The 27,885-nt window shown below is 36.7% G+C and overlaps 1 protein-coding gene and 1 long non-coding RNA gene across 4 annotated transcripts in view; one reads left to right on the top strand and one right to left on the bottom strand.

Annotated features, from left to right (window-relative positions):
• Window positions 1-3,114: 3,114 nt before the first annotated feature.
• The window catches only part of LOC125678635 (uncharacterized), a 28,791-nt gene continuing 4,020 nt past the window's right edge, over window positions 3,115-27,885 (bottom strand). Inside the window, exons 2-3 of one of the 2 annotated variants that reach the window (XR_008800175.1) lie at window positions 6,982-7,018; window positions 3,115-3,196 (exon numbers count right to left, since the gene is read on the bottom strand). This is a non-coding gene — a long non-coding RNA (uncharacterized LOC125678635). Of the gene's footprint in view, window positions 3,197-3,472; window positions 3,591-6,981; window positions 7,019-27,885 lie in introns of those variants that run through there. The other variant, XR_008800174.1, reaches the window with a different exon arrangement.
• LOC125678634 (BET1-like protein) lies at window positions 21,859-27,191 on the top strand. 2 transcript variants are annotated; one of them, XM_048917227.2, is made up of 4 exons: window positions 21,859-21,963; window positions 23,503-23,588; window positions 24,474-24,530; window positions 26,342-27,191. In XM_048917227.2, the coding sequence occupies exons 1-4, from the start codon at window positions 21,936-21,938 to the stop codon at window positions 26,507-26,509; spliced, it is 339 nt and encodes a 112-aa protein (XP_048773184.1). In that variant the 5' UTR covers window positions 21,859-21,935; the 3' UTR covers window positions 26,510-27,191. The 2 variants fall into 2 exon arrangements, with proteins under 2 accessions (XP_048773184.1, XP_048773183.1); XM_048917226.2 differs by having other exon boundaries at window positions 21,893-21,975.

Here is a 27,885-nt window from a genome sequence, read left to right as displayed (position 1 = left end):
AGATAATTAACTTGTTATAACGAGTTTGAATATTTTTTACTCTTTCAAAAATGAGCCTAGCCGGCTTTCGTACCTCGTACCTTTTTTATGGAAATCCCAGTTTTTCGTTGTGCAAATCGCACAGCGTGTTCTGAAATGGAGGGGTTGTGATCAGGCGTTTAGTTTACCCTAATCGTCTTGAGGACCTGTCCCCGCTGTTTGGAAGAACAAAATACGGACTGTCCCACATCTTTAATGCAACTCTTGATATTCGTATCTCCTTGACACATTGCACAGACCCTGGTGGTCACTCGGACAGCTTCGTGTCATGGTCACTGCTATTTAAAACAAAAATGGTCCACTACAATTGATGATTAATAGTTATAGTGCATTAGGTCCATGTCTTCCAAACGCAGAAGTGATTTATAATTTAGAATAGTCCAAGAACCTGATCGCCCCTTTTGGATAGACATGGTCCAGTAGTATATAAGAGCCTGCAGTCGAGAAATCAGTCAGTCTGATGTGAACAGCTCAAGAAGCGAGAAGGAGCAATAATAGATAGGCTAAAATAAAAACATGCTAGGGAGAAAATGAATAGGCATAAGTGAAAAGAGCTTAAAGAATTGCAGTGGGGTACTGGGTGCAATTATCCTGAATAAGGATGAGGCACCCTGTACTTTCACTAAGCAATAGGAACTTGGCTCAGGAACACAGTGCAAGTAGCCCAGCCAGCGAACTAGCCTCTGTGTATGATTAGACACCCGAGATAAGTAACTCGGTACCAATCAACGCTCGGACAGAGAAATAGAGAAAATTGTTTTAATGATAAATCAATAGCTCAAGTAGAGTAAGAGGAAAATTATAAATATATGACCCCATCTCTTGTAAAGAACCCAGTAACACGTTACAGTACTATTTATCCGAGGATATTTCACTCTTTAAAATTTAGTATTCGTTGATAAGGCTTATAGTGATTAAATTAAACAGGAACATAAGAAATCTACCATCAAGCACTGGATGATGTAAATGCAGGGGGGGGGGATTAAAAATGATGCATATATTAATACTTTTTATGCTTTTTCTTGATTTCTGCTCTGGTGTTCCAACAACAGAGTTGTCCTTTCTCTTGTTCTTCTGCTGTTTACATCAAAATCATTCCTGTTAACCGCATCACCGATACCAAACCATTTCAATCTATCGAGCTATCTTTGAATGTATTTTTGGGCAAGACTTCTGTAAGGAGCAACAAGTCATCCTTCTCCACAAACCTTTTTTTCCGCTGTTAATAATTGAATTTCCCTCTCACTTTCTCGTAAATTTTTATACTTTTGTTTTATTTGTCAGGGCGTGTCTGAAAATAAAGATTAGTCTTTTTAAAGATTTTTTTCCAATGAAAAATGTTCATGTGTACCAAAGGGCTGTCAAACTTTTCATCGAACACGAGGCCAACCCTACAAAGGACATCCTGGAAGGAAATAACACCCTAATGAGGAACTTCCTGATAATGAACATCGTAGTAAACAACGCCCAGAGGTGTAGGGCCCAGATAAACATGCTGATGCGGCATATCAACAACGCAGATGTCCAACGGAATACGGAACGTTCGAGATACGGATCCACTCCGACTTTTATCGCGCGTTGAACGTAATTTGTAGGGCATGTCACTTCCGGATTACAATAACAACTAAGTAAACAAGCATTGAATACTTCAATTGCTATCAAATTCCTGCATTTAAATGATATCTTTGAAAGAAAGGAATCACTACAACCATTTTATAGGAAAATGCATTTCATTAAATTATGTAAGTTGTTGAGGGAAATAAATCTAGGGAGTATCTTGAGGACATCGGTGAGTTTCACGTCTTGCATCCAATGATACGCGTCTAAATGCGCCTTTTCCATTCAATCTAATTTACATCAAGGTACTAAGCACCAATACTGACTTGGATCGTCATCGTAGGACTGCGTCTAGCTCCATACAGACCGTCTGCTAGCGAAATATCATTTGTATCGATGTCAACTTTGCCCTACAATTGTTATTGTCACATGACCGTGGTGTATAAACGTCAAATATAATCGGTCGTTCCGGCACATCCCGAAAGTTCCGTATTCACATTTGTTTGTCGTAAGTCTATTCTTACACCAAACCAATAACAAGGTGCTTGCAATTACATCATGGAAGGAAATATTGAACTCAGTACTGTTTGAATTTTTCAGATTGCAGTCCACAAGACCGGTCAGGTGTCTCCGGTGGCATGTCCTAAATCAAATGCTTTGGAGACAGCTGCAGACCTTCCTTCAAGTCCGGGTCAAATTGCCCGTTTTTACATTAAACTTGAAGAAAGCTGTCTTCTTAACATTTCCGTTTAGGACATGTAAACTCCACTCAATGAACTCCTTAACCATAGACAAGGCTCTCAAGAGCAAATGGAAAGCTGCTAGGATGGCGAAGCCGATGTTGGGGACGCAGATCCGGAAGGGAACTGCCACTTCGGTATATTTTGTAACGCATATTATAAAAAGATATATAGAAATGAATTGATAGAAAAATGAGTGAATAAATAGAGGATTAGTAGAATAAATAGAAATTCATTTTTCTTTTATTTCACAGGTCAGACAGAGATTCCCTGGGGCGAGGAACATGCTGGCTCAGCAGCTGAGTCATCGCGCATCCACACAAAATGCATATTACCTGCTGAACCAGCAGAAGAGAGTTACATTAAAGGTGGTCAATATAATTACCCATGTGATGAGAGAGGGAGAAAAAGGGGTTTGTTGATATATTTTTGCACTAGGCACTAAAGGTGACTAGAACTTTTAAACATAAAATGCAACTTGGTTTAATGATATTTCTGTTTTCATTAGGCAGAGGAGCTGACCTGACCATTCATTGAAGAAGTGGGGGAAGAGGTATGCATTTTTGATAATCTTACAATTCATCCACGCATTGGATTCATTGTGGATGAATTAGATCAAAACTATATCACATATTCCAGAATGAGATCGCCACCAGTCCAACTGCCTTCTGTGACCTTTCCAATGAGACTGCCATCAGTCCAACTTCCTTCTATGGCCTTTCCAATGAGACAAGTTGCTCAGGGAACCCAGAAGTCACACCGGAGGAGTAACCCCCGAAAAACCACGACAGGCGCTTATTTTCCGTACAAGAGACAACACTTATCCCGCAAGAATGCAGAAGCCTCATCTGCAGTAAGATCTAAAATAGTAAAGATGAATTTTAAGAGACTCGTATAAACAAATTTGTTAAAGTTATCACCATATCACTTCTGCAGATGAAGAGTCCATAATAAATCGAAAGGTCGTCAACATTTTGGAAAAGACAGCAAAGGGGGTTGAAATTATCCGGAGGATCAAATTCGTTGATCCTTCCTGATGGAAGAAACGATTGGGTGATAGAGTACGAACTGCAGGAGAAAATCTGCGAAGTAAGAATTAATCTCAAGGCTTTAATATCATGGCTTTTGTCTTTTTGCAGATGTTGACCACAATATAATCAGTATGTTTTTTCTCGATGTAGTTAATTACTGTTATATAGCACATTAGTCTGTTGCTACATGCTGTATCCTATGAATGTGCATTGTGGTAAACAACTGAAAATACACAAAATGAAAAAAATATTCACAGTATGTTCAATTAGTGATACAATGACACTCTAATATAGACAACAACATGAACATTGCATAAACAATTGAAAAGAAACTGTGCATTATAAGATTTAGTATGATTTTTCTATACTTATTGTTAATATTTAAAGATCTAAATAATCGATAAAGGTGATGTTTTTTAACAATATCGGATAGTACCCGACTCAAATGCACGCGGACCTTTTTCATGGTCAGTAAACACATGTTGTTTATTGAAGTGTTCGTACACACCAGTTTTACTGGCTAATACTGATTTGAGTAAGAAGTGTAAAAGGTTTGTTTGGACAATATTCATTAAGGAAAGCACTTTAGTTTTGATAAAATTTACCCTTCTGTCATGCCACGACTCAGCGAAAACCAACGTAGTCGTGCTTTTGGGATGCTTCAAGCTGGAATGGCACAAAATATCGTAGTAAAACACTTTGGAGTTCATCGGAACACCATCCAGTCATTATGGAGACGTTTCCAACAATCTGGTAACACTCGGGATCGACCACGTTCTGGGCTTCCTCGTGTGACGTCACGTCGACAGGACAACCACATTGACTTGTGCACCTGAGAAATCGTTTCCAGACAGTAAGTTCCTGGACTTTGACCAATCACTCCAAGAACTGTGCGTAATCGTCTGCGCGAGCACAGCATCAGACCAAGACGTCCAGCGGTGCTCCCAATACTGCTTCAACGTCATCGTATCGCTAGATTAGCGTGGTGCAGACAAAATCTGCGATTCAGAATACAGGACTGGGCCAATATCATGTTCAATGATGAATCCATTAGCAGTGACGGTCGTTGTAGAGAGTATCGTCGCGTTGGGGAGCGGTACCAGGACGATTGTGTTGTGCAACGTCGACAATTCGGTGGAGGTAGCGTTATGGTGTCGGGTGGTATAACAGCACGTGGAAGGACCCCTCTACAAATTGTCAATGGAGATCTCACCGGAGTACGCTATCGAGACGAAATTATTCAGCGTTCATACCGAGACAGCAAAATCACATCACTCTGCAGCAAGACAACGCAAGGCCACATATTGCACGTGTAGTCAGGGACTTTTTTGTTCAACAGAATATCGATGTCTTGCCTTGGCCAACTGTTTCCCCCGATTTATCGCCGATCGAGCATGTCTGGGATGAAATGGAACGACGTCTACGCCGTTTACCAAATCAGCCAGTGACATTGGCTGCTTTAGGCCAGGCTTTAACCAACATTTGGAACAACATCACTCAAGCATTTCTGAACACTTTAGTGGCATCAATGAGGCACCGTTGTCAAGCATGCATGAATGCAAATGGTGGTCACACGCGTTATTAATTTTGTTAATTCAAGTTAATTCAAGTTCGAATACCAGTGTCTTTCGAGTGTGCTGAAATTGACGTTATTCGAGTGTGCTGAAATTGACGTTATTCGACGTTAACATTAATGGAAATTGAAATGTTGTAACGAATACATTTGTTAACAGTATCACAAAAAATAAAATTTGTTCATTGTTATTTTTTTAATTATTTTTTTTTATGTATTAAATAATGCACAGTTTCTTTTTTCCGCTAGTATATAATTCAAATAATCAAATTATCCTAGAAATAATCTCCGATTTACTTTTATGTAAGGCTTCTTAAGTATGATAAGCTGGCGTTCGAAATATGGTAAACAATGTATAGGAAAGTTAATGTTACCGACACTGCATCGTCGGATACCCACGGCTGATCTCGTCTTCTACTCATTATGAGTAGAAAACGAGATCAGCCGTGGGTATCCAACGATGCCGAGTGCAGGGAGGCTTTAATTCATAAAGAACTACTCACGCTAACTCTGGATTACCGCCTACAGTTTCAACTCGTATATTTATGCCCCCCCCGCCCCCCCCCCCGCCCCCCATCAAAGAAGAGGGGCATATTGGTTTGCACCTGTCGGTCAGTCGGTATTTTGGTCGGTCGGTAAACCACACAATATCTTGAAAACATTCACTTGATCGTAATGATATTTCATGTATGGGTTGGTTATGAGTAGAAGAGGACACCTATTGTTTTTCAGGTCTAAAGGTCAAGGGTCGATCTACTCTAGACAGGAGACGATGACCCCTATTGATTTGGAGGTCACATGGTCAAAAGTCAAGGGTCAAACTGGACATTAGAATATACTGTCCGCTCTATATCTTTAGAACCCTTTGCTTGACAGACATCAAACTTGTTACACTGGTACATCTTCAGGAGAAGATGACCACTATTGATTTTGAGGTCACATGGTCAAAGTTCAAGAGTTAAACTGGACATATTGATATATTGTCTGCTCTATTTTAAGAATTATTTGCTTGATATACACCAAACTTGGTACACTGGTACAGCATAAGGAGTAGATTACCCCTATTGATTTTAGGTCACATGGTCAATCCACTCTTGACATAGAAAGATATTGTCTGCTCAATATTTTGAATTGATGATGCTACTATCAATTACATGTGTGTTTATAACCCTTTTCCTAAATACAGAGAACCTCGGTCTTTTAATTGGCGACAGAACTTCATCTCTATTATGAATTCTGTCGAAGATGATGCCAGACGATGGGCTAAATATGAAAAAGAAGAACTTGATACATTGTCAGAATGGGTTAAAAGCATAAGGGGGATATCAAAATCCCGCATTAGACATATGAAAACACAGTACGTACCATATATCCTTCTGTGTTTAGTAAACCAGAAGTGATAAAAGAATTAAATAGATTACATCAGGAATATGTTTTGGTTCCAGCTGACAAAGCTAGTAACAACATAGTCTTTGTTTGTAAGGCTCATTATTACAACTGTATTTTAAACGAACTTGGCATTAATTCCACTTTTGGTAATCATACTTATACTTCAACTGCCCTATCAAAAGATGAAATTCTTTAAAACCATCCTTCAGTTTTAGACACATTAAATATCCCATTCAATGGGTCGAATGAATATGAGTTACCGTACCTATACTGGATTCCTAAACTACATAAGAACCCTTACAAAGATACATTGCTGGATCCAGTAAGTACTCTACCAAGCCCCTATCTTTGCTCCTCACGAAAATATTAACAGCTGTGAAGGAGAAACTTCAAACTTAGTGTGCGACTACATATGCCAATATCAAATGTGGATTCTAAAAATTCCAAAGAACTTTTAGTAAACTTGAAATCGCAGAATTTTCCCCAAATCAATAACATTAAAACCTATGACTTTTCAACACTATACACGACCATTCCTCACGATAAAGTAAAGACTAGACATTTTGACATCATAGACAGTTGCTTCTTCAACAAAAACGGAAAACGGAAATACATGTATTCATATCTAGTGATCAGTCATTCAAAAACTTACTTTGTTAAACACCACTCTGCTTCCACGCACAAGTACTCTGAAGTTGAAATAAAAAATATGCTAGAGTTCCTCATTGACAATATCTTCGTGGTCTTGGTGATCAGGTCTTCCAACAGTCTGTTGGAATTCCCATGGGCACGAATTGTGCTCCTTTGTGAGCTGACCTGTTTTTATATTCATATGAAGCAGAATTTATTCAAAAACTTCTACGCGAGAAGAAAAAATCTCTCGCTGTGGCCTTCAATTCGACATTTAGATATATCGATGACGTTTTGTCTATTAACAATAATAACTTTCATTCATATGTCGATTTGATATATCCCTGTGAGCTCGAAATAAAGGACACCACAGAGTCGTCGACTTCTACTTCATACTTAGATATTTTATTGAAAGTAGACATTAACGGCAAACTGACAACTCAACTGTATGAGAAACGGGATGATTTCAGTTTCTCTATCGTCAACTTCCCATATTTATGTTGCAATATTCTATTATCACCTGCATATGGTGTTTATATATCTCAACTGATTCGATATGCAAGAGCTTGTTCTGCGTATAGTCAGTTTTTAAATCAAGGTAAGCTACTGACTAACAAATTGATGGTACAGGGGTTTCAACAGTCTCGATTGAAGTCAGCATTTCGCAAATGCTATGGTCGTTATAACGATCTAGTTCGTCAATACAACCTCGCATTTGGGTCAAATGCTGTCTGACGTGTTTCATACAGATTGTTAAGCTGTTCTTGGCACACTGATTTTGACTGCGGATAGTGATTTTGACTGCGGATAACTCTGTTTACCTGATCAGAATATAGGGCTCATGGCAGGTGTGACCGGTCAACAGGGGATGCTTTCTCCTCCTAGGCACCTGATCCCACCTCTGGTGTGTCCAGGGGTCCGTGTTTGCCCAACTATCTATTTTGTATTGCTTATAGGAGTTATGAGATTGATCACTGTTCGTTATCTTCACCTTGCATATTGCACCATGGGGGCATATGTGTTTTACAAAATTCTCTTGTTTAAAAAGCTTTCCAATTTTGCTAATGGTGTTTTTTTTTAATGCAAAGTAGAACCTATTAGTAATTGATTATCAAGTTTAAAACTAGTGTTAGTTAATTAATTGCTCTTAATTTCAACTCCTTTTGATTAGGGGCTAGAAGAAAATGTTCCTTGAAACAAGGCTTTAAAACATCATATATTCTAAAATGCTTATTGATATCAATAATATAGGGTTAATGACCTTATATTGGTGAATATTGGCACGAGTTGGCTGTGAAAATGCGCGAGCTTGCGAGTGCATTTTGACAGCCAACGAGTGCCAATATTCACCTATATAAGTTCAATAACCCTTTTATTATATAGCTAAAGTATTTAGTTGTTAAATTATATCCCCTTTCACTCAAAATACTCCAAAATAGACGAGAATTAATCAATATTGGCATCTAAGGTGAAAATGTGCAATATCGGCATGTATTTATTAACTGTTCAATATTTAACCCGTCATTAATGCATGAAGCAAACTGATTTAGTGAATGGGGGACATTATAATTTAGGTACAGTAAAACATTTGCTTAAGTAAATATCAAATACCGGCTCTGTCAGATTCGGAGGACCGCCGTCTGCCATTTTGGCTTGTTTACGTCGTTACGGTAACGTCAATATTGAACGCTCATGCGCGGAATGTTTCGGGCGCATACAATTTACGCCATGCAAAGTTAGCGTTCAATAAATTCTCAGGATATTGAACGCTAACATTCTCTAGATTTTACGCAGATTTTAATATGTATACGGTGTGACCGTTGGACCGAGCGAAGCATGTACGTAACTCCGTGTCCCGAATGGTAATCATAATTCCGTTAAGTACGGTAGATTATGATTCGTTTAAAAATATATATTTTGAATGAAATTTCCTTGCCCTAAACACCCAGTAACATCTCAATATTAAAGGAGTTTATATGGGGACAACAGTTTTACATGATCCGCCTATTCATTGAACGCGGGAAATAAAACGACAGGCGACGTAAACTGTGCATTGTGACGTCACATTTAGCCTCGAATTTTTTCTCTTTTTCAAAGCAAACAATCATAAACAACAATAATACATTCCGTATGCAATGAAAAAGGCCGTTAAAACTAAACAAAATTAACCAATAAATTCAAAATGGTAAAAAAGTACATTATAACCATAATTTTCAAAGAAACTCATGAACTTGTTCATCTATTTAGTCGTATTACGGTTTTATATGTATTTATTTGCTAAAACCTGTTGTAATGATAATTATACTATTCACTTTGAACAAACTGAGTATTTAAATTACGAATTACACGTTAGAGTCTTCTATTATTGGCATTCAAAATAAAACACGAATAACTGTTGAAGCAGGTAATGAAAAAATAGATGGCGGTGCCCATGTGGATCACGAAAATTTCAGTGAACGTATGTAGAGATCATCTCTTTTTCTTTTGCTGATTTTGACTTTTTTCTTTTACATACGTGTTACCTTTAGAGCCTTGCTTCGAGGACGGCCCTTCGGCCCGTCCGAGCTTCGCTCGGTATAATAGACTATTTATTAACTATAATATGTTTTACGGCGTGACCGTGTTTGAGGGCGAAGCAAAAAAGTTTTGGCATTAGTATCTATATCCAAAACAGGACAAAAAACAACCCGAAGTTAGCACGAGGACGGAGCTGTATCAAAGCATCCTAATTTTGGACATTTGATCCTCCTATATATTCAACGCGGGAAATATAACGCAATTGATGTAAACAGTACATTGTGACGTCATATTCAGCGTCGTTATTTAGCGAATTTACAAACATAGCGTTTGAATCACAACAATAAACATGGCGTTAATCGTGGAGTGATTATATATGATTAAGAAAATAAGATTTACATGCTTTTACGGATTTTATGTAACATCTCAGAACGACGTGAACTAGGATAGACGAGATTCAAAATGGAGAAATACATGTCCACGCGCTAATATTCGAATCGACGCCATTGGTACCAAAATTTTCAAGTTCCATAGGTATGGTTTAATTTTTCATTATTTTCCTTTTAAACATGTATATACATGTTACCTATAGGGAGAGCTTCGCCCTCTGTAATATGTTTTACGGCGTGACCGTGTTTGAGGGCGAAGCAAAAATGTTTTGGCATTAGTATCTATATCCAAAACAGGACAAAAACAACCCGAAGTTAGCACGCGGACGGAGCTGTATCAAAGCATCCTAATTTTGGACATTTGATCCGCCTATATATTGAACACAGGAAATATACCGCAATTGATGTAAACAGTACATTGTGATGTCATATTCAGCGTCGTTATTTAGCAAATTTACAAACATAGCGTTTGAACCACAACAAAAACATGGCGTTAATCGTGGAGTGATTATATATGATTAAGAAAATAAGATTTACATGCTTTTACGGATTTTATGTAACATCTCAGAACGACGTGAACTAGGGTAGACGAGATTCAAAATGGAGGAATACATGTCCACGCGCTAATATTCGAATCGACGCCATTGGTACCAAAATTTTCAAGTTCCATAGGTATGGTTTAATTTTTCATTATTTCCCTATATTTCCCTTTTAAACATGTATATACGTGTTACCAATAGGGAGAGCTCCGCTCTCACGGCCCTTCGGGCCATGAGAGGGCTTCGCCCTCTAATAAATAACTATATACTCTGTCTAATTACTTCATATTGTTGAATAACATTTTTTATTCTGCACTTTTCACACTTTAACCTTGTTTGCAAGAGAGTGAACATTTTTGTTAAGTTTTGATCTGTAAACATATGTCCCCCCCCCCTCCCGGGTGTCTGTGTGCACCAACAATGGTCTGTAAACATATGATCTGGGGGGTGAAGCAACAAACAAAAGTTTTGGTATGAATTTGCTAAATGACGATACATAATACCTGCAAAAAGGAATTTGTGTGTGTGTGTTGGGGGGGGGGGGGTGTAAATAATTTCCGTCTTCCATTGATTATAATGAAATACGTGATTAATATCTATATTGATGTAAAAATTATTTAACAATGATAACTGTTATAAATTATTTAACAATGATAACAGTTATAAATTATTTAACAATGATAACTGTTATCAATTATTTAACAATGATAACTGTTATCAATTATTTAACAATGATAACTGTTATAAATTATTTAACAATGATAATTGCTATAAATTATTTAACAATGATAACTGTTATAAATTATTTAACGATGATAACTGTTATAAATCATTTAAAGTAATTCCACCCTTCTGTGATGTCATCAGATTTTGCAAAATCAATGATTTATTTACATTTATGCGTGATAGGAACATAAATTTTGTTGGAGTCCTTTCCGATAGTTATTGTAAAAAATCTTGTTAAAATTAAACTATTTTAAAAGTCCAAGTTATAGATGAATAATCAACGATACGTTTTAAATTATTGAATCCAAGGGCAATAACTCTGTTTCTATTGATTTCTTTATCAAGTATATTATGTGATAGATTTCCTTTATTTTTACAGACATTTTGTATATTTTTGTGAAGATACAGCTTCATGAAATTGTTATGAATGCTACTATATCGTCATAACCAGTTTGTATGAAATTTTGATAACGCTGTTTAAGGAAAATTGCAATTTTCTGACGGTGATATATGATTCTGTTTATGTACGGCTCTTATCTTAAAAAGTGTGATGACATATGTATTTTATTTGATAATTTGTTAGTTTTAACTCTAATGAATGGAAATAAATACATGTTTCAAACTTGTATCAGATAAAACTGCGAGTATGGAGTTACCTTAACAATGATAACTGTTATAAATTATTTAACAATGATAACTGTTATAAATTGACCAGAAGGTAGGCAGCGAAACAATTCTATCGTTCGCAAGCAAACTTTGTATGTAGGAACTACAAACTACTGCGATTATTTTTTCTTCATCTATATCCCCCACTTTTTAATGTCCCATCTTAGACTTCAAGGCAAGTTATCGTAAATTAAGTACAATATTAAAAACTGACAACAATCCTTGTCGGATCTTTTAAACTAAAATCCTATACGATGAATTATTCCGCTTTCTTAATTAAAAAAATATTTTAATCTAAAAAAAAAAACCTGTAAAATAATCTTTCAACGTGATAGATCTTTAGGCTTTCTGTGTGTGGTGGTGATGTTTTTGGGAGTTGAACTATGTTCAATCTCCCTGGGTCATCACGCACTTTTCTGCGCAGTAATTTGTATTGATTTGTATAGTGGTCGTCAGCTGGGGTTCTGTGTCAGCTGATTTACTCCTAGGTAAATCAACATAAACTTTTATAAACATCCGCCATTAAATAATCCATGTAACTTTTCTGAATTAATCTAATTTTGATAATTGACATGTAAATAAATGCAATGATATTGTATTCAAATCAATTTGAATACAAGATTTCGATCAAATTGATACTGATATACATAGAAAAATAAAAGATAAGGTTGAAAATTGTCGTTTGTAGCGCAGCGTCACCTATAAACATTGATAGGGAAACGAACGACAACTGCACACAAGCCCTATTGACACCGTGGCGCGAAATATCGAATATGGTGCGAAACCTCAGAAAATTTACAAGAAATAACTCTACAACATTGTGTATGTGTATATATTTGTTTTTTTTTTTTTAATGTGATATAAAAAAAAAATGCTTGATGTTACATGTAGATTGAATTAAAACACGTCATTCCCAGTCAACAACTTTCGATTGGGATCGGAATACGAAATAAAATTTCTTATATCCGGTGGCAAAGTGAAGCTTCTTCATGCTCCAAGTTATTGAATTACGTAGTAATTGCACGTTACACATTAGAGAACTGTTCCTTTTAATAAAGAAAGTCACAAAATAGATACAAAATGAGTGTACCTTATTCATTACTGTTACCGAGCTTTCGTCGACTATAATCTGGAAATGGCGTGTTTCGCTGCGCTTGATGACGGTAAGGTCCACATTTTCTACGTGAGTAGTGTGATATTTGTTTATGAATTTTTTGCGCATACATGGTATGTCTCGGCTAGGAATAATGGAAACTTTCTCACCTATGTATGTAAAGACATATTAATCTCTATTTTTAAAAATGTAGAACACTTTTATCAAATGACAATGTTTGAAAACGCTTAGAGCCCCGATGTCAGAATTTCCTTTTTGAATAGTATGTACCATATTTTGTACCAGTTATCCATTTTGAATCCTCTATTACAATGGGATTTTGCTGCACTCTGTAATGTTTGAGTGGATGTCATGAGTGTGTGTCAAACAGAAATTTTAAGAGCATGGGACAAGGTGCTGCCATGTATTACTTCACTATCAAAGTTTAACCCAGTTGCCACAATGTTGAATTTATGCTGCAAAAAGGATTGGAAATTGCTCTGGTCAAAATACATTGTTTATTTGTCTACAGATGAAAGAGACATGAGGATTCTCCCTCACAAACTGAAGAAAAAATAGTTATGGATCTTGTACATGTATAGTTTATTAATCACTATAGATTTCCAGCATCACAAGTCTGATTCCACTATATGCTTTCCATACTGTCAGGTTCATTCACCCCCTGTTTGAGCCACAGTGTAATATCCCAAATACCTTGGCAATAAATAACATTATTTGACTAGTGTTTCATTTTTAGCGGAGTTTCGATGAAGTCGAACTCGGCTTATGATCTGATGAAGTGCCTTTGGGCGGGCAGGCGGGCACGCATCAACATTTCATTTCCGCACCATAGCTCTTGAGCAAATTATAGGATCTCATTCAAACTTAGATGGATTGTCACCCTCAGTAAGATGAGGAAGCCTATCGATTCTGGGGTCACTAGGTCAAAGGTCAAGGTCACTGGCTATAAATAGACTGAAATTTGGAGAAAATTTTGTTTTCCGCACCATAGCTCTTGAACGAATTATAGGATCTCAATCAAACTTAGATCGATTAAGTAAGACAAGAAGCCTATCGATTCCGGGGTCACAAGGTCAAAGTCACAGTGGTTATAAATAGACTGAAATTTGGAGAAAATTTTGTTTTCTGCACTATAATTTTTTAACAAATTATAGGATCTCAATTAAACTTAGATGGATTATCGCCCTTGATGAGACAAAGAAGCCTATTGATTTTGGTCAAGGGTTAAAGGTCAAGGTCACAAAGGATTTAAGTCGGCTGAAATTTATGTACGCAAAATTTTGCTCCCTGCTTGATAATTCTTGAAAACTTTTCTGCCGGTTTCCTCTATGCCCATTCCTTACGCAACTCGGCTTGCGCATTTCCGATGCCCGACAATTTTTAATTTTTTTGCATTTCATTTATTTTGAGTTATTATACAATTATTTACCATTCCATTGATCCTCTACAGGACTGTAGTATACTCAGGTGAGAGTTTAGCATATTGGACTACCTTTTCAAGTAATGAATCCTTAGAATTAGCTATAACTAGGATTAAACTTGAATGTATATATACAGGGGAAAAACTTCTTCATAACTGCAACGCATTGATAACCATATTGATTTGAATGTTTGGGCCATAATATGTGGTCACATTTTTCATGAGAATATAAAGGGGTGAAATTCTAGAAAACAACAACACGACTTCAGTTACTCGAGGAGCGTTGTGGCCCATGGGCCTTCCATTATCCATGTTTGCTGTTGTAACGCTTTGAAAAACAACAACAGTTGATTTGTATCTAAAATCATGATAATATTCAGTCATTTATCCCCCTACCCTTCCAGTACTATCTTTTCTAACTGAATTTCCACAATGTTCAACTCCCACGAGTACTTTAAGTACTTTGATTTTGTTTTTTTACCAGTATCCGGGTGGGTTATTGTTAATCCGGCGCACGAGGATTGATTGACAGAGAAAAAGATGTATAAAAATCAATGGGACTATTCCGCCGAATGTTTTTTTTTTCCAATCCAGCTCTTTCCTGGGGACGGTTTGGTTTACATTGATTAATTTCCATATTGTACATCGCCCTCACTTTTAATACTCTTTCAAAGTTATACATTTTTATATTTGAGTTTCAATCATGCTACATATCATTAATATAATTCCATTTACACTGAAGAACACAATTAGGCGAAAAATGCTTTCCTGTACGACTTAAGATAAGAGTTTTACGTACTACTGACTTTCACGGGGTAGTTGACCTTCGTTAAGATATAGTATGTCCGACGAATCGAATGTGTTTTATGAAGTTCAATCTAATATCATCCACACAACAACTATGTAGTTTATTGCAGACACCAGCTTGAGTTAGTTTTGTTTAGAAACGGTTGTTTTATTCATTTGCATAGTATCCATATATAATTAGCTTCTTCGTTCTGAGGAAAGGTCGGATTCACAGGGGGTAAGCCCGTTTTGGGCCCGAACTCTGTGATACCATAAGTATAGAAAGGCGTCTAACTCTGACTCAGATAAAAAAACAACAACTAACAACTCGCTTCAAATGCCTAAAAAATCTTAAACTAGGTAGCTATACGTAATTTTGTCGTTTTCCTTGCATAGATTATTGTTTTAACTACTTGTATGCCAAATTTCAAGCCACACGTTCTTAAAATAACAGAGATATACGTCATCGTTCTCTTGATTTCACTTGTTTATTTTTACTAGGACATTTACCGGTCCAGGTCACGGAGTCGTTTCTTGCCTATGACAGCAGCGAAATTCAGACTAGTGTGGAAGATTTCGGACCTGTCAATTAAAATTCCACATCAATTATACGCTACTTACTTCCTCATACTTTCTACAAGGAGTATAAGATTAAAAGTTGTGCAAACAAAGACGGACGGACCAGAGGTGCGATCAGGTTCCTAGGAGGAGTAAGCATCTTTGTCCACCAGTCACACCTGCCGTGAGCCCTGTATCTTGATCAGGCATGCGGCATATTGGGGTGTTCTAACAGGTTTATCAGCAAGACGGATAGCCTTTAAACACGTCCCACATACAACGGTGCTAAACCAAAACTGTCTCTTGAAATATGAAAGTAAACAAACTGAATACGTACAAGACAATGCTAGTAAAGGAAATAGGGTGTTCCAAGTCAAACTGATTTCGCTTTACTGGAGAGTTGGCAAATAAAAGAGGTGCTCCTTTAAAAGACAGATGTCCTTCAGACAAATGGTGGAGGCTTGTAAAATGGAGGCATAATAAACTAAGTTTAAGAATTACGGAGTCCATGTTTACTTGGAAATGCGTAAATTACATTACACTGCATTTAGTCCCCTTCTAGATTTTGCAGCAGATCATATTTTATATTATTCTATGTTGAAGAAACCATAAAATGATTCTACGTGGACTTAAAGAAAGTAATCGAATGTACTCAAAAAACGGACTTCCTTGTAATCCAATGTGACTGGAATGACAAAATAGAATTCCACGCTCATAATCATTGGCCAGAGACAGCGGGCCGCTTCGGTGTGGATGAAACAAACAACAAAGAACTTAGACTTTACCAGAATGCGCCATCAGCCACATTCTCACCGTCGCCAACACCTGATACCCCCACAAAACATCTAGAAAAACGGTATGGCACTCGCAAACTGGAGAGATACATAACCAGATAGGTTACATCCGGATACCCAGGCGCTTGAAAGAGTCAAGCATCATTGAATCCATTACAAGAACATTTCCTGGCGTAGATTTCGACAATAAGCACATGGTGCTCATGATACTGCAGATCATGTTGAAGATCAAGAAACAGAAGAGAAGCTGACCCCCCCCCCCCGTTTGCCGTTCGACCTAGAGAAATTGAAGGATCCTGTGTTTGCTGAAATGTTTCAAACTGAAAGCGGGGCAGATTTGTAGCCCTGAACTTCTTACAGGAAAATATCAACAGGCCTCACTAAGAAGTTTATCAAGACCATTTAGAATGCGACCCTAGATTTCCTTGGGAAAGAAAGGACTTGACTTAGTTCCTTCTCTCCTCCTGGAAAATAGGCCCTCTAACACGCATTTTACAGTTTTTCCTGTCTTGTGTAACTCTTGCTGTTTCAGTCCAATTTGTAAACCATACATGTAGGTTCTCTCTTTCTCTCTCTACCGTTCTTCTCCGCGTTTCTTTTGGCCGACCTCTTTTCCTTCTACCTTCAGCTGTCCATGTCAACGCTACTCTGCAGTTATGTGCATCTTTTCTCAAAATATGCCCAATCCACGTCCATCTTCTTACTCTCACTAAGACATTGATCTTATCCATCTCTACTCTTTTCCTCAAATTGATGTTATCGATCTTCTCCGGCCAAACTATTTTAAATATCCTTCTCGGACATGAATGGAGGACCACGTTTAATCTTTTTTCATCTCCCTTTGTAATTTTCCATGTCTCTGACCCGTATAATAAGACTGATACAACATTTGATCTAAATATTTTCAATTTGGTCTTTCTTCCAAGGTGGCTGTCTCCCCAGATTTTGCTAAGCTTCTTAAACGCAATTCCAACAAGCCATATTCTCCTTTGTACTTATCTAGCCCCGAATCCAGCCTGTTCTTCGCGCAGAATGCTATCTACTTCCTGTGCTACCCTTTTGATGATGATTCTCCCCAACACTTTGGATTCTGTTGTTAAAAGTGTGATTCCTCTCCAATTTCCACACGATGTTAGATGTAAAACTTATACGGTACCAATTTTGATGCACCAGATGCGCATTTCGACGAATAATGTCTCTTCAGTGATGCTCAACCGAAATGTTTGAAATCCGAAATAACTATGAAGTTTTAGAGCTAAATATAGCCAAAAACAGCGTGTCAAAAAAGTGGAGCCAAATTCGTCCAAGGATAAGAGCTATGCATGAGGGAGATAATCCTTAATTTTGAAATGAATTTCTAAATTTTATAACAGTAATTAAATATACATCCGTATTTTCAAGCTAGTAACGAAGTACTTAGCTACTGGGCTGTAGAGACCCTCGGGGACTAACAGTCCACCAGCAGAGGCCTCGACCCAGGGGTCATAATGTAAAACTTATACGGTACCAATTTTGATGCACCAGATGCGCATTTCGACAAATAATGTCTCTTCAGTGATGCTCAACCGAAATGTTTGAAATCCGAAATAACTATGAAGTGCTCTTTTCTTGGGCAGCTTTATAATGATTTCCCTTCTTCCAGTCTTTGGGGACTTCCTCTGTATCCCATATTGATATGAATATATCATACAACATGGTGTCAGCTTTAAGTAGTTCAGCTGGAATGTTGTCAATTCCCGGTGCCTTTCCGTTCTTCATTTCTTTCAATACGCTCTTTATCTCTTCCCTGTTGATGGTGCCTTTGTTGATGCCAAGCTCTCCATGCATCTCATTCACATTTGCTATGATTGTAGGTTCATATCGGTTTAATATTTCTGCAAAATGTTCTTTCCATCATCTTTTGATGTCATGTTCATTGCTGAGTAACTCTTCATTTTTACTTTTCACAATTTCCATGTTGCGAGAGGGTTTGTTGCACATCTGCTTAGTGATTTCATACACCTGCTTCATCTGTCCAGTGTTGGCTGCTCTTTCTGCTTCTTCTGCTAGTTCATTGATGAACTGACGCCTATCAGTCCTTATACTCCTTTTTACCTCTTCGTCTTTCTGTCGATATTCCTCTCTAACTCTTAATTAAACTCTCTCTCTCTCTGACCTGGAGGCTTCTAATTTGCACTTTAACTTCCTTCTTTCCTCTACTTTTGTCCAGCTCTCACCACTTTTCCAGCTCTTACTTTTCCCTGTTCTATACCCCAGAACTTTACTAGCTCATTCGGTATACGCTTTTTTAATATTGTTCCACTTTTCCTCAATTTCATCGTACACATCTAGATCTTGTAGTGCACTGGATTTGTTTTTCAACTCGATGGTAAATCTGCGTCTAATGTCTGGTATTTTAAGTTTGCATGTTTTGAAACTTCTTTGCTTTGTCTCCTGCTTTCCTGTTTTGTGAAGTTTTAACTTCATTTTTGCAATGACAAGTTGGTGGTCACTACCAACATCTGTCCCTCGATATACTCTAACGTCTTACAATGATCGGCCGAGAGGTTAGAGCGTTTGCCCAGCATGCGCAAGATCGGGGTTCGAATCCCGGCCGCGACAGACCCAAGTCGTTAAAAAGGGTAGTGACAGTTCCATCGCCAAACGCTCTGCATCAGGTGTGAATGTCACGGGTCCTCGGAGATGACCTTAAAAATGGATGTTCCGTGTCACAGTAGGTGTGGCACGCTAAAGAACCCTCACTGCTCAATTGCCGTAAGCGCCGAGCATAGGCCTAAATTTGAAGCCCTTCGTCGGTCTTAGTGACGTTTCCATATGAGTGAAAAATTCTCGAGCAAGATACAATCAATCGATCAATAAACTTGGAATTGATGGATACATAATATATCTGGTTTTGACAACTTACATCTGGAGATGTCCAAGACAGCTTGTGCATCTCCTTATGTGGGAACATTGTGGTGGTGATGGCCATGTTGTTGATGCTGCAGATGTCTACAAATCTATTACCATTGTCGTTTCTCTCACATGTTGCCCCATGCCCCCTACTGTCCCTTCATTACCATCCTGCATGGCTCCTATCTTGGCGTTCCAGTCTCCAAATAAGATTAGTAGGTCATGTTTCGGGGTACTCTGCATAACCGCTTGGAGTTGTTCAAAGAAAGTATCCTTGTCTTCTGTGTGTGTCTCGTTTATTGGTGAGTACACTTGTATAACTGTTGTTTTGATGTACTTTGACTAGAATCGTGCATTTATTATACGGTCATTTACTGGGGTCCATTTATCCAGGCATTTTGTTGCATCTTTGGATAGTATTATTCCCACACCATTCCTATGATTTCCATCGTTCACTTCCAGAGTACAATATTGTCTCTCCTGATGTTAACTTCATCTTCCCCGTCTCCGTCCATCTTCACTCGCTTATTCCTAGTATGTCAATATTATACCTCTTCATTACATTAACTACCTGGGCGGTTCGTCCCGTCTGATACATTGTGCGGACGTTCCAACATCCTACCTTCAATGTATTCTTCGGGGTAGATAATGAACTTGTCAGTTTGTTGGTTTCCTCTTGGCTTTGACCTGCAGACGTCATGTCTAACGCAAGATCCTGCACGTGGGTGTTGCCTTAGAGTTCTGTCTCCCTGTGATAGGGTATTTCTTTGCGTATTTTCGGTTTCCGTAATCGTGTATTATTTTTTTTTTTTTTTTACAGTGTAGGGTGATTGGCCCTGTGACCTGCTGGAATAGGATTTTTCTGTCGGGGAGCTCCTTCCCTTAGACGACTGCATTTGCTGACGAACTCCATCTGTCCGGATTTTCTGTCTGGGTTTACTACCATAGTCTTTTCCTTCCCCAAGGTACCCAAATGACAATGGAGCTATTTGACCTATATAGCTGGGGGCTTGGTTTGCAGACGTCAGGGCATATCCACACGCTGGTGGGCCTTGCACATCGTGCATCTAGGGCCAAGTCTCCTCTGAGTCCTTGCAGTTCAGCCTGGGTCCTTACGGTGCCCAGTTTCCATCTGTCACTGCGGGGAGGAAAACTGCATAGGGCTTGTGGAGAGGCTATGTACTGGCAGGAGAGGCTTACGCAGTCGGCTCTTTATTCACATTTCTGTTAGCCAGCGGTGGAACTGTAAGCGAGAGGTAATAAGCAACATGTACGCTAAGTACCACACTAGTCGCTTCACCCAATCTTGGACAGGCGGGCAAGAAAGGAAGAAGCAATCCTTGGTTGACAGCGACATACTGTACCTCTGCGACAAACGTAGAAAATTGAAGCCAGATAAGCACAACAACGTAGAAGCGGCCCAAGAGTACATAATACTGAACAGGTTAATCAGAAAGAAGGTGAATGAGGCAAAGGAGAACTGGGTGTCAAAGCAGTGTAGCAATATAGAGAAGGCAATGGCGAGAGGAGAAAGCAGAGAGGCGTACCAAACCATCAAGGTACTGACCAAATCCCAACAGCCAAATTACCTCTGTAATTGAAGAGGAGAGGTTGGTTCTGAAAAGGTGGACAGAATACAGAGGCGATCTGTACAACTGCAAACCGAAGGTTGACCTAAGCAAGCTTCACGAGCAAGATTTTAGAACATCGTATCCTGAAAACACCCAGGTGCTGAAAGAAGGGGTAGAAGAGGCAGTCAACAATCACTGATAGAGGCCAGCAGATCAATCACCTTCCAGTGCATCTGGACCAGCAATCATAATCATCTGATAAGTCGACATCACTTTCCAGCAAGTTGTCATAATTATCTGACAAGTCGACATAATCATCTAACAAGTCGACTTGTCAGAAAATTATGTCGACATCAACCTAATTAGAATTAGATGTTTTGATCCGCTCACATATATCGCTACACAATTAATCTTGTGTAGCGATATATACGTTCTTTCAGTGTGTACGCGATGCCCGCCATTTTTTATTAGGCCATGAATGCAAGGTGAAGATAACAAACAGTGATCAATCTCATAACTCCTACAAGCAATACAAAATAGCCATGAATAGAGTTACCAACGATAACAGGGCTCTAGGTTGTCTGCAGAAATGTTTACCATTGGTCAATTTTATTGGCAAACATTGGTACCATTGTCGTACCAATGGTAACAAATTTTGCCAATGGTAACTTATGTCAACCAATGGTAGTACTCTGAACGCACCCACATAAGCACATAAGCTCTAAGAGCTATTTATCGACTAACCGGCGTTAGGTGCTACCTTCGGGATATTTTTTGTCCTGTTATGGATCTACATACTAATGCTAATACTTTTTGCTTCGCCCTCAAACACGGTCACGCCGTAAAGCATATTAAATCCCTGATCAGACTCACACTCACGCAAGGTTTTTGTACATATTCGTTTTGTCCGGAAAATAGATTAGTAGCAGTTACTGGTTTTCTCTTTTGTAAAATTTAAGCGTTCATTTGACGAAGATTTGTTTTGATGACACTAGTTTGACAGCATGGCAGACTTCCGAAACAACCGAAATGGTACTGGCAGTGGTAACCACTTGTATATATAATATAGATATGTCCTTAATAAATTCTAACGAGCTTTTATATATTTACATGAACGGTACAAGTGGAGGATACATATTGAAGTTTTACTGCGTTCTACAGCTGTTCTGTAAAAGTTCAGTCTGATGTAGAGAACGAGGACATTTTATTGCTATTGCATTTAAATGTGATGTATATGTTACAGTTTCAAATAAGTTTAGTAAAATTTAATCATAAATGATAAATAAAAATGTTAGTAGTAGCAATAAGTTACTAGTATGGTTGAGATGTATACAGCCTCAGTAAATTAACTAGCTACAATATGTACGGTCACTGGAAGTTAATGTAAATATATAGTATGTGCATCCTTTTTTATACATGCGCATACTATATATTTACACAAACTTTCAGTGGCCGTGGCGATATAGGAAAACAAAACTGACAAAATTGTCTGATTCTCTTATAGTCATCAGTCAAAATTTAATAATTGTCATTATGTATTCCGAAAGTTACAAATAATACACTGCTAGGTCGAGCGTAGGTGCATACACATGAGAGAATCCAAGATTTTACCCAGGGTTTCTGAACCCCATACATTTTTTTTCATGGGCCCAATCTATAGTTTAACACTTAACTTATTTAACAACTGGAAGTGCATAAAAATAGACAAATATATTTATTTTCTACCGAAGTCAGATGGTAAGGGGGGGGGGGGGGGGTTGAGGGTTGGATGCGATCAAGATTTGACTCAACTGGATATTTAGACTGAATCTCAGAGCAGTCCTTCATATTTCTGATCTGGAAATTTACATTCAGCTTTGGCCAGTTCTAGCAATTAATGTGCATTTAATAGATCATTAAGACAATTCCAAATTTTTTCATTCAAATAAAGACTGCCGTGAAAGTATTACTTATTTCCTGATATTGAGGAGTAAATTCCTATAGCTTGATTTCCTTTATTAGTGATAAAATAGGTATGAACAGTTACTGCACAGCACCAATAAAAAAAAAACCAGACTATAGGAACTCTTCAATATCTGGAGATAAACAATCCCTTCATTGGAGTCCTCATTTCAAAGGAAAATGACTTTTTATTTTTGGATTTTATACCTAGATGGTAAGCAATGCAAAAGTGATAGCGAGCAAAGTCTTGAGGTGAAAAGGGAGGGTCAAGGCTACAAGATGGCAGTCATGTTTTGTAGGGATAACATTTCAAGCATCTGTATTATTTACCTGCAAATCCCACATTTCACTTTTCATTTGCTTGGTATGTAAATTCTAGACTTTTGCATCTTTCGTACCTATCAGTATATGGAATTCTTTTTAAATTTGAATTTACCACGTACCGTAAGGCCTAATTGATTTTTTATTATTAATCACAAAAATATTTTTTACAAGGATATACACACACTGAACACCACAACTCAAACTGTTCTTATTGAACAGGTATTCCTGCTGAACCTGTTCTTATTCAACAGATATTCCTGCTGAACCTGTCATTATAAGTCTGATTGATATTTATTTTCTGTACAGGGATGGCTAGAACAGAGGAAATGTTGGACAGTGAGAATCAGCAGAGGGTTGATAACCTGGCCAGCAAAGTGTCACGGTTAAAGAATGCAAGTATAATTTAATTGGGGAAAAAACTTGTCCAAATACATGTGTTCTTTTAAAACATTTGTAGGTGTCAAATTCAGGTACTAATAATTTATGGATTGGTTTTCATTTGGTTTTGTGCATGTCAGAATTCCAGTACCATGATTTGTATTGAAAAAATTATATTTAGACTGATTTTAAATTATTACCACTGGTATTAGAATTGATCTTTCTGACAGTGTGATACTGAAATATTTCCAAGTTTCTCCAAGAGTTTTTTTTTTTTTCAATCTCTGAGAAGTGAAATATACATATTGTATACAGGATGTTTGGTAGAAATGTTTATATTAAAAGAATATATGTACTGGATTGCTTGACAAAAAATCTTCAGCTGACAAATAGTTATCTGAATTGGTTGAAAAGCAAATTTATTGATAAGTGAAGTATGAAGGCTCTCAAACAAATCCTGAGCTTCATTTTCTTTCTGTGTTAAATAATGATTACATTTACATACATGTAACCAGTCAATGACATATGTGTGATACCCTGTACCCACCCAAGTATTTAACAGAATGCTGAATGTACCTCCATCACAGAAGAGCTAATATCTCAAAGTTAATGTGTTAAAAAGCTTTGAGTTTACATATCTTGATCTTATTACAGTCAATTTAGTATATATGACTGGCAGATGTAAACACAAAAAACTTTTCCTAACTTTTATTAGCTTAAACATAACTTAAATTGTCAAGATAGATGTGATGGTATTTATTTAAAGTTTATGATACCTACATGAACATTCAATAAAATGCCAAATGTTTCTCCATCACAAAAAAGGGGGCTCTCGGAAATTGCATATATCACTCTTTAAAATAAATACTGGATTTACAAATGTGTTGTTTTCTTTCCAGCTAGCCTTGGATATTGATGATGAGGCTTTAGATTCCAACAGATACCTGGATAATATGGTAAAAATGTGAAATAACGCTTAGTTATATGCTAACATTGAAGATACACAATATGTGGATGCATATGCAGGGACTGAATGTATATTTACAATAGACCTCATGATACCTAGTCTCTCTCCTGCTTTCACTTGGAGACTCATGATTTGTCATATCTCCTGCTTTCAGGGTAAACAGTTATTATAAATGTAACACTTTACTTTGTACAGGATTATGTGTACACAGTTCTTATAAATGTAACACTTTGTACAGGATTATATGTACACAATTCTTATAAATGTAACACTTTACTTTGTACTGGATTATGTGTGTACACAGATCTTATAAATGTAACACTTTACTTTGTATAGGATTATGTGTGTACACAGATCTTATAAATGTAACACATTACTTTATACAGGATTATGTGTACACAGTTCTTATCAATGTAACACTTTACATTGTACAGGATTATATGTGTACACAGTTCTTATAAATTTAACACTTTACTTTGTACAGGATTATATGTACACAGATCTTATAAATGTAACACTCTACATTGTACAGGATTATATGTGTACACAGTTCTTATCAATGTAACACTTTACATTGTACAGAATTATATGTGTATACAGTTCTTATAAATTTAACACTTAACTTTGTACAGGATTAAATGTACACAGTTCTTATAAATGTAACACTTTACTTTGTACAGGATTATGTGTACACAGTTCTTATCAATGTAACACTTTACATTGTACAGGATTATATGTGTACACAGTTCTTATAAATGTAACACTTTACTTTGTATAGGATTATATGTGTACACAGTTCTTATAAATGTAACACTTTACATTGTACAGGATTAAATGTACACAGTTCTTATAAATGTAACACTTAACTTTGTACAGGATTAAATGTACACAGTTCTTATAAATGTAACACTTTACTTTGTACAGGATTAAATGTACACAGTTCTTATAAATTTAACACTTAACTTTGTACAGGATTAAATGTACACAGTTCTTATAAATGTAACACTTTACTTTGTACAGGATTATATGTGTACACAGTTCTTATAAATGTAACACTTTACTTTGTATAGGATTATGTGTGTACACAGATCTTATAAATGTAACACTTTACATTGTACAGGATTAAATGTACACAGTTCTTATAAATGTAACACTTTACATTGTACAGGATTATATGTACACAGTTCTTATAAATGTAACACTTTACTTTGTACAGGATTATGTGTACACAGTTCTTATAAATGTAACACTTTACATTGTACTGGATTATATGTACACAGTTCTTATAAATGAAACACTTTACATTGTACAGGATTATGTATGTACACAGTTCTTATAAATGTAACACTTTACTTTGTACAGGATTAAATGTACACAGTTCTTATAAATGTAACACTTTACTTTGTACAGGATTAAATGTACACAGTTCTTATAAATTTAACACTTAACTTTGTACAGGATTAAATGTACACAGTTCTTATAAATGTAACACTTTACTTTGTACAGGATTATATGTGTACACAGTTCTTATAAATGTAACACTTTACATTGTACAGGATTATATGTACACAGTTCTTATAAATGTAACACTTTACTTTGTACAGGATTATGTGTACACAGTTCTTATAAATGTAACACTTTACTTTGTACAGGATTATATGTGTACACAGTTCTTATAAATGTAACACTTTACATTGTACTGGATTATATGTACACAGTTCTTATAAATGAAACACTTTACATTGTACAGGATTATATATGTACACAGTTCTTATAAATGTAACACTTTACTTTGTACAGGGTGGAGATTATGAGAGTACACAGGGATTACTTGGAGGTTCGGTGCACAGGCTGTCTCACATGGTGCAGGCGAACCGTGGTAACAGAAAACTCATGTGTTACCTGGTCCTGGGACTGGTGCTGCTCTTCTTTCTGACCTACTATCTCGTTACAAAAGTGACCAAATGAGATATCTCGCTTTCTGACCTACTATCTCGTTACAAAAGTGACCAAATGAGATATCTCGCTTTCTGATCTACTATCTCGTACAAAAGTGACCAAGTGAGATATCTCGCTTTCTGACCATTACAAAAGTTACCAAGTGAAATATCTCGCTTTATCTGTCGTGTTCATGGATGGATTTTAAGTACTAGTAATTCTTCTTCCTATAAAATATTGTTTTTATTGTTATTGTTGAATGGAGAGAGAGAGAGAGAGAGAGAGATTCCTAAATTTATCATTTCACCATCAGCAAAATCATCCAGGTATTTCATCATTTACAGGATGTTATAATGTCAATATATTCATGTACAAATATTTTAGATGTCTACATGGTTTTTATTTACGTGAATGAAAAAGCATGTGTCTTATTTATTGAATTTGTGTATTGATAACTTGATATACTGGTTTTGTGAATATTTTTCTTCATTTCTATAGACTCTAACTTAAGGTTTATGATACATATTGTAGTACTGATGATTGTACTCCTGATTTGTACTGTAATGAATTGTAGAAGGAGTATATAGTTTCAATGAATTTGTGTAATTTATTGCATGTATTGTGGGTATTAAAGAAAACAAATCATTCTTTTAGACTTAGAATGAAGGGGCTACTCTACAATGAAAAAATAAAAACAATTGTGTGAAGTAAATGCACTGTTTGTTGATCTTTCAAAAATTTAATTAATAAGTTTCCAAAAGAAATAATTTGTCAAGCATGTTTGAAAGCAAGCTGTGTTCCCGTGGATGAAAGTTTGTTACATATATATTTATAATTTTTACAACTGTATTCAAGATTTCTTTGGAGAATTTTTTTTTTTTTTTTTTTGCATACATTATAAGTGCTTTGAAGAAATGTAATGTGATCCAGATAAGGACTTTGAAATTAGAAGCTGGATATTTACATGTAGCAGATTAATCACATGCTGATCAATATATCTGCTAGGGCCAATAGTTGTTCGGGTTTGACCCCAGTACCTTTGAATTGCAAGTTAGATGTGTTGTAAATTAACACTACTTAATTCTCAAAGAAATACAATTGTTGAAAGTGGATAGAGATCATAATATCCCCTCCTTTTACAGCAAGAAATAGAAAATTTGTTAAGAGTTGAGAAATTCAGTATGTGTAGCCTTACCAAAATTCCGGGGAGATAATATTCTTGACATATATAGTTTTATATTGACGCAAGACATTCTTTTAAAGACTTGGGATACCCAAAACAAAAATGTTATAGAATTTTGTAAAACTATTGTAAATGTTTTATTATTGCTCAAAACCCTTATTTACCATACATTTTCCCCCCATGAAACCACCTACTATATTTTTGCATTATTCACAAATTCAAT

This window comes from Ostrea edulis, chromosome 2, assembly GCF_947568905.1.
Source record: "Ostrea edulis chromosome 2, xbOstEdul1.1, whole genome shotgun sequence".
Taxonomy (NCBI): domain Eukaryota; kingdom Metazoa; phylum Mollusca; class Bivalvia; order Ostreida; family Ostreidae; genus Ostrea; species Ostrea edulis.
Note: the sequence above shows the minus strand (reverse complement) of the source record. Positions and strands in the feature narration are given on the sequence as shown.